The sequence below is a fragment of the Rosa rugosa genome, chromosome 4 (assembly GCF_958449725.1).
Source record: "Rosa rugosa chromosome 4, drRosRugo1.1, whole genome shotgun sequence".
Lineage (NCBI taxonomy): Eukaryota > Viridiplantae > Streptophyta > Magnoliopsida > Rosales > Rosaceae > Rosa > Rosa rugosa.
Window position 1 is genome coordinate 23,281,954 of NC_084823.1, and position 17,898 is coordinate 23,299,851.

The 17,898-nt window shown below is 39.1% G+C and overlaps 1 protein-coding gene across 1 annotated transcript in view; it reads left to right on the plus strand.

The window, feature by feature from the left end:
• LOC133744529 (uncharacterized) overlaps positions 1 to 17,898 on the plus strand; it is a 95,935-nt gene that overhangs the window by 42,070 nt on the left and 35,967 nt on the right. The window contains exons 2-3 of the mRNA XM_062172625.1: positions 13,389 to 13,750; positions 13,886 to 14,630. Coding sequence (XP_062028609.1) covers positions 13,389 to 13,750; positions 13,886 to 14,630 — 1,107 coding nt within the window. The remainder of the gene's footprint in view (positions 1 to 13,388; positions 13,751 to 13,885; positions 14,631 to 17,898) is intronic.

Genomic DNA, 17,898 nt, shown 5'->3' on the forward strand with positions numbered 1-17,898 from the left:
GTTGCGTTGGAAACTTCATTGGTAAGCTCTCCTCAAGTTCGCAGGGTTTCCTGGTTGCACTAGGAAAGCTTGTTTCTTCATTTCTGCTCAAATGTGTGGTCCAATGTTCTTCATTTTTGTTCCCCTTGACGTTCGCAAGCTCCTCTTTCCATTCGTGTGTTCATTTCCACTTTTTAGCTCGGAGGTCCTGAAAATAGAAACTAGTAAGAAAAATAGAAACTTTCCTAATTTGAAAAATAGAAACTTACCAAAAAATGAAAAATAGAAAGTTACTAAAAATGAAAAATAGAAACTTGCCAGAAATGAGAAATGAAAACTACAAGAATAGAAACTTTCTAAAAATGGAAAATAGAAACTAAGAAATATGGAAACTTTCTACAAATAGGAACTTTCCCAATCAAAGAATGGAAACTTTCCTAAACAGAGTTTTACTAAGGAAATGACGCAAGAAATGTAAGGAAATGCAGTTAAAACGTCGCATTAAAATGCTCCTATCAAATTCCCCCACACTTAGCTTTTGCTAGTCCCTTAGCAAAATCAAACAAAGTCACACACTAAGACTCAACGAAAATTTAAAGACTCAAACAAATACAATGACTCTATTGCCCTTCAACTTTTTGTCTCAGCAATCTCTTACTTTCACAACACCAAGATTAGCACTTTACCAAGAATAAATGTTTAGGCATTCGAGAGTTAATTAAAACACATAATTCACATATACACAAGTAGGACTTGGTTGGAACAATGGTGATGGTTTCTGTTAAGCATGCTTCAAACAAGTTTGATTCAATTCCTCACAAGGTATATTCACTCTTTCTTCTCTCAGATCATGGCAATGCTTAAAAGCTTATACACTCAATCATATGTGAAGGATAGCAAGTATATCACATAGTGCAAGAAACGAAAGCACAAGTATAATTTTCTTTTAAAGATCTCATGAAGGATATCAACTACTTGCACAGATGGACCCAAGCCATAGGTTCAACTCTTGCAACTCATCTCCACATCAAGGGTTGTCCCATCTTAAGGATCAAGAAGGTCTTCTCAAGGTTTGTAATGGGGCCATGGCTCAAGGTTTAAAGAAACGAAGGGTAAGGAATTTAACAAAGTGTCCTAAAAACCTAGTAGAGCTCATATGAATGCAAAGATCTCGAAAAATCCACCAAGGCATTTCAAAAACGTCACTTCCCCATATAGGTCACATAAAAGGGCCAAATGTCTTCATGTTGGGCCCAATCTTCATTGTAAACTTCCCTTGAACTCTAGTGAAATGGACAAAGGCCAAATTTTTCTGTAGTGGGCCTTCAATTCAAAGCAAACTCCAAGATCACTAAGTATGGGGGACTAAAGTCCATAAACATATTCTCTTTTCTTTTTATTTCTTTTTAGCCGTATATATTTTTTCTTTCTTTTCATTTTTCACGGCTTTTTCATACATTTTTCATTCATGGACAAGTTTACCCCCACACTTGAACCTTCACCTCTTCTTATTCTTCAATATTGACGTCAAATCTTCAAGTAAAATCTCAATTTAGCTCCACTAAGTCCTTAGGACAAAGGGTAGGGTTATAGCTATACTAAGGCTTAGGTTAAAGATTTTAAGGGTGATGAAAGAAAAGGTTTAACGTAGGCTCAAAGGGGTTTATCTAGGGGAGTCCCACGACGGGCACAATTAGGGACACAGGTTCATTTGGCAATGGTGGTAGTTCCTAAGGTGCCTCTATCCCTTCCAGAATCAGGGCCATGTATTGATATAACGTCTCAACAAGCACAAGAGTGAATTCTAGCATTCTCTAGTCCATCAAACTTAATCTATGGCAAGTAGTCAATCAAGATGAAAGAATAATGAGACCATCAAAACATCGCCAAGAAATTAAGAATATATTTTCATTTTCACTCCAAGAAAAAGGAACATGGTTCAATTATCTCACATGGGTTTATATGAATCAAAACTCATCTTAACATGCTTATATTCTGTACCAAGTTACGAGATCCATATCCCTTCCCCCACACTTAAATATTGCATTGTCCTCAATGTAATCAATCATAAGCATGCAATGAAACACTTAAGCATATAGGGATGAAATTTACGAAAAGAAAGTTCAAAGAAAAACAAAAAGCATATAATAAAGAAGTAGGGAGGAAAAAGAGCAAATCTGCGTTGAAGGCTCCTCCACAGCTACTTCTGAATTGGGTTGCCTCCCAAGCAGCGCTTAATGTTTATAGTCTTTCAGCCTAGACTTGTACCTCCATTTAATCCTCAAGAGGTGGAACGTTTTGGAGGGGTACTTCCTCCACTTCGTGTTCCACAAACGCCTCATAGTAAGGCTTCAAGCGATGGCCATTCACTTTGAACTCGTTACCTGTTTGTTCACTCTTTATCTGCACAGCTCCATGAGAAAACACATTAGTGATAACAAAAGGTCCAATCCAACGAGAACGAAGTTTACCTGGGAAGAGTTTGAGACGAGAATGGAAGAGAAGAACTTTTTGACCCACAACAAAAGTCTTCCTTCGAATCATTTTATCATGGAATGCCTTAGTCTTTTCTTTATAAATGTTGGCACTGTCAAAAGCATCATTCCTAATCTCCTCTAACTCTTGCAACTGCAGCTTCCTATGAAGCCCAGCTTCATCAATATCCATGTTAAACTGCTTCACAGCCCACCAAGCTTTGTGCTCTAACTCCACAGGTAAATGGCAAGGTTTGCCATAGACAATACGATATGGGGACATACCTATGGGAGTCTTGTATGCAGTTCTGTAGGCCCACAAAGCATCCTCCAAGCGGAGGGACCAATCCTTCCTGTTGGGGTTCACAGTCTTTTCCAATATCCCCTTGATCTGACGATTTGAGACCTCAGCCTGCCCACTAGTTTGGGGGTGATAAGGTGTAGAAACCTTATGTGTAACATCATATTTCTTCAACAAGGCCTCAATCGTCCGATTGCGAAAATGGGATCCACCATCACTAATGAGAACTCTAGGCATTCCAAACCTGCTAAAGATGTTAGACTTGATAAAATCTGCAACAACCTTAGAGTCATTAGTTCTAGTGGCCTTTGCTTCCACCCATTTGGAAACATAGTCCACTGCAAGTAAGATATATAGAAACCCAAAAGATGAAGGGAAAGGTCCCATGAAATCTATGCCCCAGACATCAAATATTTCAACAGTTATGATATTGGACAATGGCATTTGATCTCTAGAACTTAGATTTCCGGTTCGTTGGCATCTATCACAAGTTAAACAATATGCATGTGCATCCTTAAATAACGTTGACCAAAAGAACCCAGACTCTAACACCTTAAAAGCAGTCTTTTTAGACCCAAAGTGACCCCCACATGCTTTAGAATGGCAAAACGAAAGTATGGCATTATGTTCATGTTCAGGCACACATCTCCTAATCAGTTGATCAGAGCAATATTTCCACAAATAAGGTTCATCCCAAACATATTGCTTAACAGTTTTCTTAAGCCTATCTCTATGAGCACGTGACATGGTATCAGGAATCTTCCTAGAAACAATATAGTTCACAATATCAGCATACCATGGTTCACTTACCTGAAGTCCAAAAAGCTGCTCATCTGGAAACGTCTCCACCAGAGGGAGAGGGTCTTCTGCATGTACCAAACGACTCAAGTGGTCAGCTACCACGTTTTCACTACCCTTCTTGTCCTTGATTTCAACGTCAAACTCTTGTAAGAGTAGGACCCATCTGATAAGTCTTGGTTTCGCCTCCTTCTTGGTCATCAAGTACTTCAAAGCTGCATGGTCAGTATAAATAATTACCTTGGTACCAAGTAAGTAGGAACGAAACTTTTCAAGGGCAAAGACAACTGCAAGGAGCTCCTTCTCTGTAGTGGAATAATTCATTTGGGCATCATTTAGAGTCCTTGAGGCGTAATAGATGGCATAGGGTCGTTTGTCCTTCCTTTGCCCCAAAACAGCTCCAACTGCATAGTCAGAGGCATCACACATCAACTCAAAGGGCAAGGACCAATCTGGAGGTAGCATGATGGGGGCTGACGTCAACAACTCCTTAAGCTTGTCAAAAGCAGGTTGACATTCCTTGTCAAAGTGAAAGGGCACATCCTTCTGGAGCAGTTGACATAGAGGTCTCGAAATCTTGGAGAAGTCCTTGATAAACCTCCTATAAAAACCTGCATGGCCAAGGAAAGAACGAATCTCTCTCACAGAAGTGGGAGAGGGTAAGTAACGCACAATATCAACCTTGGCCTTATCGACCTCTATTCCCCTAGCAGAGACAATATGTCCTAAAACTATTCCTTGCTTAACCATAAAATGGCATTTCTCCCAATTAAGTACAAGGTTAGTTTCCATGCAACGTTTGAGATTTATTTCCAGATTATTAAGACAATCATCAAAATTCTTTCCAAAGACTGAAAAGTCATCCATAAATACCTCTATGATTTTCTCAATATAATCTGAAAAGATACTTACCATACACCTCTGAAAGGTACCTGGAGCGTTGCAAAGGCCAAAGGGCATACGTCTATAGGCAAACGTCCCAAAGGGGCAAGTGAAGGTTGTCTTCTCTTGATCTTCATTGGCTATGGCAATCTGATTGTAGCCTGAGTAGCCATCCAAGAAGCAGTAGTAGTCATGTCCAGCTAGGCGCTCAAGCATCTGATCAATGAATGGAAGAGGAAAGTGATCTTTCCTTGTTGTTGCGTTGAGCTTCCTGTAATCAATGCACACTCTGTGACCTGTGACTGTCCTTTGGGGCACCAGTTCGTTCTCAGCATTCTTCACCACAGTTACCCCAGATTTCTTGGGCACAACCTGAACTGGAGAGACCCACTTGGAGTCTGAAATGGGGTAGATCACCCCACAATCAAGGAGCTTGATGACCTCCTTCTTCACAACTTCCATCATAGGAGGGTTGAGACGACGTTGAGCCTCTCTAGTGGGTTTAGACCCCTCCTCTAGAAGTATCCTATGGACGCAAGTTGTAGGGCTAATTCCCTTGATGTCCGCCAATGTCCATCCTATGGCGGTCTTGTGTTGCTTCAGCATCTCCACCAGCTTCTCTTCTTGTGGAGTCGTAAGCGCAGAGGACACTATCACTGGTAAGGTCTCCTTGTCTCCTATGTAGACATACTTCAAATGGTCTGGAAGAGGTTTAAGCTCAAGTTCTGGGGCCTGGACCACTGAAGGTAAAGTCTTGTTAGTAGATAACTGAATGGACAAAGGAGAATTAGACTTACCTACATAAGGGGATGCTTCAAGGAAGGAGACGTTTTCAATTATCTTTCCTTCACAAGTGTCCTTCAATTCCTCCTTTGAGATAATGGCACCACCTTTTGTGTACCCTACTCCTTGTTCGAGGGTTGTGGCTAGGGTATCCTCATTCATGGCCTCAAACATTTTCTGGGCAAGGTCATCCAAAATATCAATAGAATAACAGTCATTTATATCAAGAGGATACCTCATGGCTTCAAAAATGTTGAAGCCAATAACGTCACCATCAAACTCCATGGTGAGAGAACCTGCATACACATCTATCTTTGTCCTAGCTGTCCTTAAGAAAGGACGTCCCAAAAGCAAAGGAGTGGAACTCACAGGGGAGTCCTCCATTTCCAACACATAAAAATCAGCTGGGAAGATAAGATGGTTAACCTGCACAAGCACATCCTCCAACAAACCTCTAGGGTATGCATTGGATCTGTCAGCTAACTGAATGATAACATTATCAGATTTAAGTTCCCCTAGACCTAGGGTTTCATAAACAGAGTAGGGCATAACATTAACAGATGCACCTAAATCTAGCATGGCATTCTTAAATCTGGAGTTACCAATAGTACATGGAATAGTAAAGCTTCCAGGATCCTTACACTTTGGAGGAATCTTCCTCTGAATCAAGGCAGAAACGTTCTCACTTACCTTTACCACCTCCTTTTCACGGTTCACTCTCCTAGTAGTGCAAAGCTCTTTAAGGAACTTGGCATACTTAGGGACTTGTTTGATGGCCTCTAGGAGGGGTAAGTTTACTTGTACCTTCTTGAAAGTTTCCAAGATAGCTTGGTCACTCTCATCCTTCTTAGATTTGGCAAACCTGCGTGGGAAGGGTATGCAAGAAGAAGAAGGGTTAGTGATAACCGAATTGGATAAGTTAGAATTAATACCTTGAATATCCGGTTTGGCCTTTTGTGGTGAGGACGCCTTGACTTCTTCCTTGGACGTTGCAGGGTCCTTTTCAATACCCAACTTTGTGGGTTCATGGTCTTCCTCAATCTCTATGCTTACTTGGGCTTTCTTGGGTGGCTTGGGTTGATCCACAAATGGCCTTCCACTCCTTGTAGTCACAACTGATGCATTCTCCACATTACCCTTAGGATTAGGTATTGTGACACTAGGGAGCTTCCCATTCTCATGAATCTTGCTCATGAAATCCACAACTTGGCCCATCTGCTTCTTGAGTTCTGCAATGTCCTTAGTATGGGTCTGTTGTCCTTGGATCAAAGCCTGAGTAGAGTTTGTCAAGGCTTGTGTAGAAGCAGTCAAGGCTTCCAACGTCTTATCATAATGGGAATTGGAATTCCCAGAGTTCTGTTGAGGAGGAGGCATGTAAGGAGCTTGAGGACGTTGAAAAGTAGGCCCTTGAGGACGTTGAAAGTTACCACCAAGAGGATTCTGAACATTGTCATTGTTGGTCCACTTGAAGTTGGGATGGTCCCTCCATCCTGGGTTATAAGTATTGGAATAAGGGTCATGTCTAGGACGTTGAGGTCCTCCCTGATATCCTCCTTGAAATCCTCCTTGGTATCCTCCAATAGCATTGGCAGATTCCCATCCTCCATTTTCATTGAGTTGAGGGCATTGATCAGTAACATGCCCTTGCATAGAGCATACCCCACAAGCTATGGATGCACTAGGTCCTTTGGAACTTATGACTTGGTTCATGAGCAAGGTGAGCTTATTCAGTTGATCCTCAATGGCATTATTCCTGCCCACTTCATGTACCTTTCGAATGGAGTGCCCTATACCCTCATATTGTTGACTGTTGAGGGCACGATTCTCAATAAGTTCCTTTCCCTCTGCAGGCGACTTGTCCACAAAAGCTCCTCCAGCTGCAGCATCAAGCATTTGCCTCTCTAAGGGTAAGAGTCCCTCATAGAAGCATGTCAGTAGGGTCTCATCCTTCATCTGATGTTGAGGACATTGAGCAAGTAAGGAATTGAACCTCTCATAATAGGCAGAATAGGATTCATCTGGAGCTTGTTCAATTCCACTAAGCTTCTTCCTGAGTGTGATGACCTTGGAAGCTGGGAAGTATCTTTCCAAGAAGGCCTTCCTCATAGTGTCCCAAGAGGTGATACGTCCAGCAGGAATCTCATATAGCCAATCTTTGGCTCTGTCAGCTAAGGAAAATGGAAATGCTTTCATCCTTAGAATGTTCTCATCTGCTCCTTGTGGTTGCATATTAGAACACACAACCTGAAATGCCCTAAGATGCTTGTTGGCGTCCTCCATAGGAAGCCCATGAAACTTAGGGAGTTGGTGCAATAATCCACTCTTCAGCTCAAACTCTGCATTTCTTCCTGCAGCAGGGGCAGGGTACACAATACCTATAGGGGGTCCTCCCTCAACTGTTGCTGTGGATAGTTCCCTAATGGATGCCATTCTCTCTTCTTGAACTTCTTCAGGTGGTGGTGAAGGTGGTGGTGTGGAGTTAGACGAAACCACAGGTGAAGGTGAACGTGAAGGAGGAGATGGAGTAGGTGTAGGTGATGTAGATTCCTCAGAAGGATAGATTCTCTTCCCTTGCTCGTTAAACTTGTACTCTTTGAATTGCAAGGAAGAAGGTCTTCTGTACTCAAGTGTAGGAGGATTTTTTAAACGAGCGAGCCTTTCTTCAATCTCTTGTATGGTAGGGAGTTTAGAAGACTCGGACATTCATGGAATTCCTGAACAACATTAAGATGTACAAAAGTGAGTAACTTACGAAAATAAACAAAATACAAGTTAATATTTTCGTACAAAAACGTCACTATTCACAATGCAACAAAAGAGACTTCCAAATTTTTTTTTACAAGTAAGAGAAGTAAGAAAACAGACCAATTTACAATTGAAAGTTATGTACAAGTATTTTATTTTTGTCATGGAAATGTCATAAACAAAGTTAATAACTCAATTGATTCCAAGTTGTAAGTCGAGCCCAATAGAAACCACTACTATTGGTGAGCTACGATATAGGGATAGTCGCTTAGACATAAGTCACTTTCCTTTGTTTCAGAAGGCCAGATAGCCAGATTAAGAAGTAAGTGAGAGGGAGGACTCATTTTGGTGATACTACGGAGGCTACTTCCTCATTGAGGTTTACGCCCCTATTGGCTACTCCCACATTGTGGTTTACGCACAGTCTATAGTATCTCTGAGATCCAATTGAACCCATCACCCAGGGTCTCAACCTAAGACACCATCTGTAATGCTCCTTACTCAGCTGGGAAATTACTCATGTGTTAAACTGTTCTCCAAGTGCTAATGAAGGCCGCCCTCAACCTCATAAGACCTTAGAAAGGTACGAATGAAGGGTTAAGGCCAATATTAACAAAAGGGCCCTTGTCTACTCAGACGATTTTACACACTCGCAACAATTAAGTATTTAACAAAATTCATAACTCCAATTTTTATTTTCTTTAATTCTAATTCTTTACAAGTATAATTAGACACAAAACTTTCACACAAAACACATATACAAAACGTCACTATTTACAACAATTTTTTTTTTTTTTTTTTTTTTTTTTTTTTACGTTTTCTTTTCTCTTTTTCTTCTTTTATTCTTAAAAATTATTTTCAACACTTGGTACGGGAACAGGGAATCTTGTTGTGCAATGGGACTGAAACAGCTACCCTTCCAAGATTATGTTTAATCCAATATACCTTAAGTGTCACAACATGTTCTTTACATTTTCTTTTGTCATAAGTATTATTGATATCAAATTTAATTCCAAGCGGTAAATCAAGCGGACGTGCGGCCCAAGTATAATTGTCTAGACACAAAGTCCCTCCTACATCCGTTGGGCAACCTTACTGAAATGGCCAGGTAGGGGAGGGCGAACACAAGAGGTAGGATCCATTTCGGCATAGGCTACTCCCTCATTGAGGTTTACGCCCATTTGTAAGCACTTCTGAATCCAGAACCCGTCATGAACGTTGTCCCCTTCCTAGACACCATCTCACATAGGATATTCTTACTAGGATGTAAAAGGTCCTAAGTGTGTTAGACAGTTCAATGAATGTTAATAGAGGCCGCCCTCAACCTTAAGGGACCTGAACTAGGTACCAATAAGGGGTTTAGGCCAATATTAATAAACACGACTTCACCTATTCCTTCTTTAATTTACAACTAACAATTAAACTCGTGTTCAACAATAAAAATAACAACCTAAGTAATTAAACTAAGTAAATTTCGACAATTACAAAATAATTAACAAGTCATTTTTTTTTTTTGGTCACAATATAAACAAAACACATATTCACAAAGTGACAAATGATTTTTCAATCCCCGGCAACGGCGCCAAAAATTGATGCGCTCAGAGCAAGCGCATAATTTAACCCTGAAATGTCATTAGTAGTATAGAATAAATAGGGATCGTTCTATTCCGGGGATTGAGGGTACACCTGTCATTGTCAAACAATTAAACAATTAAAATTAAAACAAAGTATAATATTCACACACATATACACTATTTACGAAAAAGGGGGGGTATTGTTGATTTTGGTTTTTCCGAAAATAAACTAAGTTAACAAAACAATTAAAATGCAAAAACATAAAAATAAAGATGGAATGAGAGAACAAAGATCAAAAACGAAACATATGATTAAAATTAATTCAAGTTCATCATTGTTCATCATAGTCATGCAAGAGGAATTGATCATGTGAAACGTTCAAAGCAAACAATTTCCCATATTTTACTTTCAACGCTAATTAATCTAAGTGAAAGCACATAGACTAATCCTATCAAACATGCATTCAAGCCCTAGAAAGCTAGTCAATCATACATGTCTAACGCATTAAGCATCTAGAAAGGCTATCAATTCAAATGTGCAACTTAGTATGAAAAAGTCCACCTAATTGCAATCTTCTTTGATTAAATTCGGTTTTTGTACAAAACCTTTACTACTTATTGATTCAAGAACACAAAACCAAAAAGTTGATTCATGTTCTTAAATTCGTAGCACCAATTATATAAAAACCCTAAAAGTTTCGAACCCTTTAAGATTAACATACAAAAGATTTCTATCATGCAAATTTAATCAAACACTCACACATAAGCAACCATAAATCGCAAAACATGAATCTGAAAATTAACAATTAATCATAAAATTTCAGAAAACAATACTTGTTCAAACATATGTGTCAACTAGGGCAAAACCAACGAAAATACAAACAAAGTTACAAGGAGAATCGGATTACACCAAGAGATGGAGATGGTGATGAACGAAAAGGTGATGTGGTCTCTTGAATTTCGAAAGCAATCTTCAAGGTGGAGGATGGATGGTGTTCACGGCTTGTCTTCTTCTTCCTTGGCCTTGCTTGCACTTCGTGGTTGCCCTAGAGGATGGAGAAGAGCACGGCTAGGCTAGAGAGTTTTCTGAATTTTTCTCAAAGTGTAAATTGTATGGGGCGAGGAACCCTTGACGTTGAGAAGAGGGGAGACTATATAGGGAACGGCAACTTGGTCTCCAAGGCCGTGCAAAACCCTAGAGAAACTCACGGCAACAATGTCTAACTCCACATAATTTCCTCCAATAGAATCTTGCCAAGTAAGCCCTATGACATGTATCAACCAATCACATAATTTTCTAGAATATTTCCCTTGATTTTCTTGCCGAAATACCATGATAATATTCTGATTTTATCTCTTGAAATTCGGCAACAACTCCTTTAGAGAATATAGGAATGTATCTAGACTTCCTTTGAGAGCTCTTTGTGTTCAACACATATTCTCTTCCCTTAAAAGTCTCCCAATAAAATCTCCACGAAATCTTCTTATTATTTTCTGATTTTCACGGCAAGACTCCTTCTTTCTCTCTTGCTTTGGACGGCAAACCTTTCTAGGGTTTCTTCCATGCGTCACAAACCCTAGTGTCATGGGCTTAGATGGGCCTTGGTCCATTTTGCCGAAAACCCACTTCATTCTTGAGAGTTCTTGGGCCACGTTGCTTCATCTTCAAGTCTTCATATTTTCCAACGCAAAACACTTCATTTCTTTCATTTCTTTTCATAGTTGCGTTGGAAACTTCATTGGTAAGCTCTCCTCAAGTTCGCAGGGTTTCCTGGTTGCACTAGGAAAGCTTGTTTCTTCATTTCTGCTCAAATGTGTGGTCCAATGTTCTTCATTTTTGTTCCCCTTGACGTTCGCAAGCTCCTCTTTCCATTCGTGTGTTCATTTCCACTTTTTAGCTCGGAGGTCCTGAAAATAGAAACTAGTAAGAAAAATAGAAACTTTCCTAATTTGAAAAATAGAAACTTACCAAAAAATGAAAAATAGAAAGTTACTAAAAATGAAAAATAGAAACTTGCTAGAAATGAGAAATGAAAACTACAAGAATAGAAACTTTCTAAAAATGGAAAATAGAAACTAAGAAATATGGAAACTTTCTACAAATAGGAACTTTCCCAATCAAAGAATGGAAACTTTCCTAAACAGAGTTTTACTAAGGAAATGACGCAAGAAATGTAAGGAAATGCAGTTAAAACGTCGCATTAAAATGCTCCTATCATGAACGAGGATACTTTGGTTTCAACTATTGCCAATGGCGTTGGAAAAATGAAGGATGACACTACCATCCCTAAGGAGGAGCTCACGGCCATTCATAGTGATTCCATAATGGAACATGTTGCTTTTCTTGAGGCAACACCATTCGAGCTAGGTAATGTTTCTTCTGTGTTTATTTCTCCCTCTACTAATAAACCTTTACCTTCAGTGATTCAGGCACCTACCTTGGAACTTAAGCAATTACCGGATCACTTGAAGTATGCTTACTTGGGAGAAAACGAAACATTACCTGTCATCATTTCATCATCTTTGACGTCATCTCAAGAGGATAGATTAGTGGAGATGCTTAAGCAACACAAGACTGCAATTGGTTGGACTTTAGCGGATATCAGAGGAATTAGCCCTACCACTTGTGTGCATCGAATTTTGCTTGAGGAAGGAGCTAAGCCAACTAGGGAGGCTCAAAGACGTTTGAACCCACCTATGATGGAAGTTGTGAAGAAGGAAGTCATCAAGCTTCTTGATTGTGGAGTCATCTACCCTATCTCGGATTCTAAGTGGGTTTCACCAGTTCAAGTAGTGCCTAAGAAATCTGGAATAACTGTTGTGAAGAATGCAGAAAATGAGTTAGTTCCTCAGAGGACTGTGACTGGACATCGAGTTTGCATAGACTATAGGAAGCTCAACGCCACCACTAGGAAGGATCACTTCCCTTTGCCATTCATTGATCAAATGCTTGAGAGGTTAGCTGGTCATGAGTTCTATTGTTTCTTGGATGGGTATTCTGGGTACAACCAAATCGCCATTGCTAATGAGGATCAAGAGAAAACGACATTCACATGTCCATTTGGGACGTTTGCCTACAGAAGGATGCCTTTCGGACTTTGCAATGCTCCAGGTACGTTTCAAAGGTGCATGGTAAGTATCTTTTCTGATTTTATTGAGAAAATTATTGAAGTATTTATGGATGATTTTTCGGTTTTTGGTAAAGACTTTGATGATTGCTTAAATAATTTAGAATTAATACTTAGGCGTTGTGAAGAGACTAATCTTGTGCTTAATTGGGAAAAATGTCACTTTATGGTGAAACAAGGGATAGTCTTAGGACATATTGTTTCAAAACGTGGAATAGAAGTTGATAAAGCTAAAGTAGATCTTGTTAAGTACTTATCATACCCCACAAGTGTGAGGGAGGTCCGCTCTTTTCTTGGACATGCAGGTTTCTACAGGCGCTTCATCAAGGACTTCTCCAAGATTTCTAGGCCTCTTTGTCGCCTTCTACAAAAGGAAGTGGCGTTTGAGTTCAAGGAGGATTGCATGGATGCATTCAATGCTTTAAAGGAGCTTCTGACGTCTGCACCCATCATGCTTCCTCCAGATTGGTCTATTCCCTTTGAGATCATGTGTGATGCCTCAGATTATGCTATTGGGGCCGTGCTAGGCCAAAGGAAGGACAAAAAGCCTTATGCCATCTACTATGCATCTCGGACCCTCAATGATGCTCAACTCAATTACTCTACAACTGAAAAAGAACTCTTAGCTGTTGTTTTTGCCTTAGAAAAATTTAGATCTTATTTGTTGGGTACTAAAGTCATTGTTTATTCTGATCATGCAGCTTTAAGGTACCTTATGTCAAAGAAGGAGGCAAAACCAAGGCTAATTCGTTGGATCCTCTTGCTTCAAGAGTTTGATGTGGAGATCAAGGACAAAAAGGGCTCTGACAACGTTGTGGCCGACCACTTGAGTAGGCTAGTAAGTGAGGAGGACGCCATACCTATAGTGGAGATGTTTCCGGATGAACAACTCTTCGGAATCCAGGTAAGTGAGCCTTGGTATGCTGATATTGTAAATCATTTAGTCTCTAAAACGTTCCCTAGTGATATGCCAAGTGGAAAACGTGCTAGACTTAAATCTTTAGCTAGAGACTATGTTTGGGATGATCCTTACTTGTGGAAATATTGTTCTGATCAATTAATAAGGAGATGTGTGCCTAATAATGAACATAGAGCTATACTTGCGTTTTGTCATTCAAAACATTGTGGTGGTCATTTTGGCTCGGATAGAACTGCTAGGAAGGTGTTGGAATCTGGTTTTTATTGGCCTACTTTGTTTAAAGATGCATATGAATTTTGTATGACATGTGATAGATGCCAAAGAACTGGAAATTTAGGACCTAAGGATCAAATGCCCTTAAATTCTATAATAGTTGTCGAAATCTTTGATGTTTGGGGTATTGATTTTATGGGACCTTTTTCTTCATCTCATGGCTTTCTTTATATTCTCTTAGCTGTTGATTATGTTTCTAAGTGGGTGGAAGCGAAAGCCACCAGGACTAATGATTCTAAAGTCATTGCAGAGTTTATAAGATCTAACATTTTTAGTAGGTATGGAATGCCAAGAGCTATCATTAGTGATGGAGGTTCTCACTTTTGCAACAAGACCATTGAGGCTTTGCTTAGGAAGTACAACGTTACTCATAAGGTTTCGACGCCTTATCATCCTCAAACGAGTGGACAAGCAGAAGTTTCGAATAGGGAGATCAAGAGGATACTTGAGAAAACTGTGGGGCCTTCAAGGAAAGATTGGAGTCAACGTTTAGAGGATGCATTGTGGGCATATAGGACGGCTTACAAGACACCAATTGGGATGTCACCATTCCGGTTAGTGTATGGGAAGCCGTGCCACTTACCTGTGGAGTTGGAGCACAAAGCTTGGTGGGCCGTGAGGAATTTCAACATGGACTTGGATGCAGCTGGAGTTCATAGGAAGTTGCAACTCAATGAACTTGAGGAAATTCGAAATGATGCCTATGATAGTGCACGGCTTTACAAGGAAAAGACAAAGGCTTTTCATGATAAGATGATTCGTGGAAAGACCTTTGTAGTTGGTCAAAAAGTTCTTTTATTTCATTCTAGATTAAGACTTTTTCCTGGTAAGTTGCGTTCTAGATGGGTTGGTCCTTTTATTATTACTAATGTTTTTTCTCATGGTGCTATACAGATAAGGAGCCCAGAAACTGGAAGTGAGTTCAAGGTGAATGGCCATCGTCTTAAGCCTTACTTTGAGGCTTTTGTGGAGCACAATGTGGAGGATGTACCCCTCCAGGATGCGCCACCAACTGAGGATAATTGAAGGTGCAAGTCTAGGCTGAAAGACTTTAAACATTAAGCGCTGCATGGGAGGCAACCCATTTCAACCGTAGCTGTGGAGGAGCCATCAACGCAGATTTGCTTTCTTGACCTCTTCCCTTCTCTTTTAATTTCGTACACTTTCTTTTTATTTTAGGATTTGTTGCGTTAACTCTTATGCCATGCTTGACTGATGCTTTGTATGCTTTATACTTGTTTATACATTGAGGACAATGCATGATTTAAGTGTGGGGGAAGGGTTTAACGTTTCACTTAGCTAGTTTTTGTGGTTATAAAACGAAAATAAAAAAAAAAACAAAAAAATCGGAAAAATCAAAAAAAAAAAAAAAAAATTTGTGTTAACTTGTTTTAGGTTTTGTGTTTTGTGTGTTTATTATTTCTTATTTTTCGTTGCTGGGTTTATTGTATGTATGATTTTGGTAAGGGATCGTGAATTATATGGAATAGGTGAAGTCCCTTTGTTAATTTTTGCCTAAACCCCTTATTAGTACCTGATTCAGGTCTCTTAAGGTTGAGGGTGGCTTCTTTTAACAATCGAACAATGTCTTGCAATTAGGATTTTTCTTATCTAAGTAAGTATAGCCTATGTAGGATGGTGTCTAGAAAAGGGGACAACGTTCATGACTGGTTTTGAATCCAGAAGTGCAATCAAACGAGCGTAAACCACTATGTGGGAGTAGCTTGTGCCAAAATGGGTTCTGCCTCTCGTGCTCGTCCTCCCCCACCTGGCCATTCTAGTAAGGTTGCCCAAAGGATTTAAGAAGGACTAAGTGTGGAGACAAGGACTTGGGCCGCACGTCCAAAACATGATTCATAATGTCTTATTGAAGTTATATATCTCGTTTGTTGCGTCATTTATGTGTTGTTTTTGTTTTGTTTTGTGATCGAGTCTTAGGATGCCCCTTTTAACTATCTAGGATGTGCTTATATCTCTGAAATTAAGGCTAAAGGAGGATCACAAGATTGAGATAATGTTTGATGATATTCTTTGGTTAATTATGATTTATGAAAAGCATATGAATGTGTAGTAGATATGGTGCATGCGTAACTTTGGTACAGAATATGAACATGTGGAAGATAAGTTGTGATTCATAATAACCCTAAGTGAGAATTTGAGCCATGTGCCCTTTCTTTGTGAGTGATTAACGAAAAAAATGATTATACTCTTATTTTCTTGGCGATGATTTTGTTGATCTCATTATTCTTTCATCTTGATTGACTACATGCCATAGCTCTTTAATGAACTAGAGAATGCTAGAATTCACTGTTATGCTTGTTGAGACGTTTATAATTAATATATGGCCCTGATTCTGGAAATGATAAAGGTACTTACTTAGGATTTTACCACCATTGCCAAATATAGCCTGTGTCCCCATTTGTGCCCGTCGTGGGACCCCCCTAGTTTAACCCCTTTGAGCCTACATTGAACCTTTTCTTTCATCACCCTCAAAATTCCTTAACCCTTAACCTTAGTATAGTTATATCCATACCCTTTGTTCTAAAGACTTAGTGGAGCATACTTTGAGACTTTGCTTGGAGTTTTGACGTCAAGGCAGATTTTTGAAGACATGAAGAAGTTCAAGTGTGGGGGTAGACTTGTCCATAAGAGAAAGTATATGTAATTGCCGAAAGAAAAGAAAAAAAAAATAAAAAAATTGAAATCGTAAAAAAGAAAAAGAAAAAGAATATTTTCGGCAATTAAAAAAAAAAAAATGTGTATGATTGTGTTATGTTTATGGATTTTAGTCCCCTATACTTAGTGGATTTGGAGTATGTTTTGAATTGAAGGCCCATTGTTGAAGAATTTGGTCTTTGTCCAATTCACACTTGTTCAAAAGAAGGTTAGAATGAAGTTTGGGCCCAACATGATGACACTTGGCCCTTTTATCAACCTAAAGGAGGACATGACGTTTTGCATATGGTGGATTTCGAAGAAGTAGTCTCTCTACATCAGCAAGTGCTCTGCTAGGTTTTTAGGATACTTTGTGATTTTCCTATCCCTTCGTTTCTTTTAAACCTTAAGCGTTGGCCCCATTACAACCTTAATTGTAAGACCTCTTTGATCCTTAAGATGGGACAGCCTTTGATCTGTGGAGATAAGTTATAACTGTTGAACTTATGGCTTGGGTTCATTCGTGCATGTGGTTGATATCTTTCATGAGATCTTTAAAAGAAAAATATATATATGCTTTCGTTTCTTATGTATGTGATCTACTTCGTAATCTTTCACATAACATTGAGTGATAAGCTTTTAAGCATGAGCCTTGAATCTGAGAGAAGAAAGAGTGATATATCCAAGTGAGGTTGAATCATTACTTGTTTGAAATGTGTTGAGCTAAACCATCACCATTGTTTACTCCCAAGTCTCACATGCTAATCTTGGTGACTTGAAAGTATGAGATTGCTGAGACAATATGTTAAAGGGCTTAGAAGTCATTGTGTTTGTCAACGTTTTGTCTTTGTTCTTGTTTAAGTGTTTTACGTTTTTGTGTCTTTGTGTTTTCGTTTTCTATACTTAGTCTTTTCGTTAGTTTCTTTGTTTTGTTTCTTAGTCTTTTTGGTTTGTTATGTTGATTTTGCTAAGGGACTAGCAAAAGCTAAGTGTGGGGGAATTTGATAGGAGCATAAAATGCGACGTTTATAATGTTTAAACCCTATATTTTGCTAAGTTATTTCCTTTATCTTGATCAATTTAACTTAGTTAGTGTTTTACTGATAGGAGCATTTTAATGCGACGTTTTAACTGTATTTTGATACGTGCAAAAGCATTCGCCAATTTAAACCCTGAAAATGTCGAGCGTTAGTATAGAGTAAGCAGGGATCGTTCAAAACCGGGGATTGAGGGTGCTAACATGTGAGAAACAAATTAAAAGAAAGGATATACAAATTTACGAAATCAAAGATAAAGAATTTACAAGTTACACGAAAATATTTTACAAGTTTACAAGCATGCATAAAATTAGAACAAACAAAGAATCAAAAAGAGTTAGAGAGAGAGC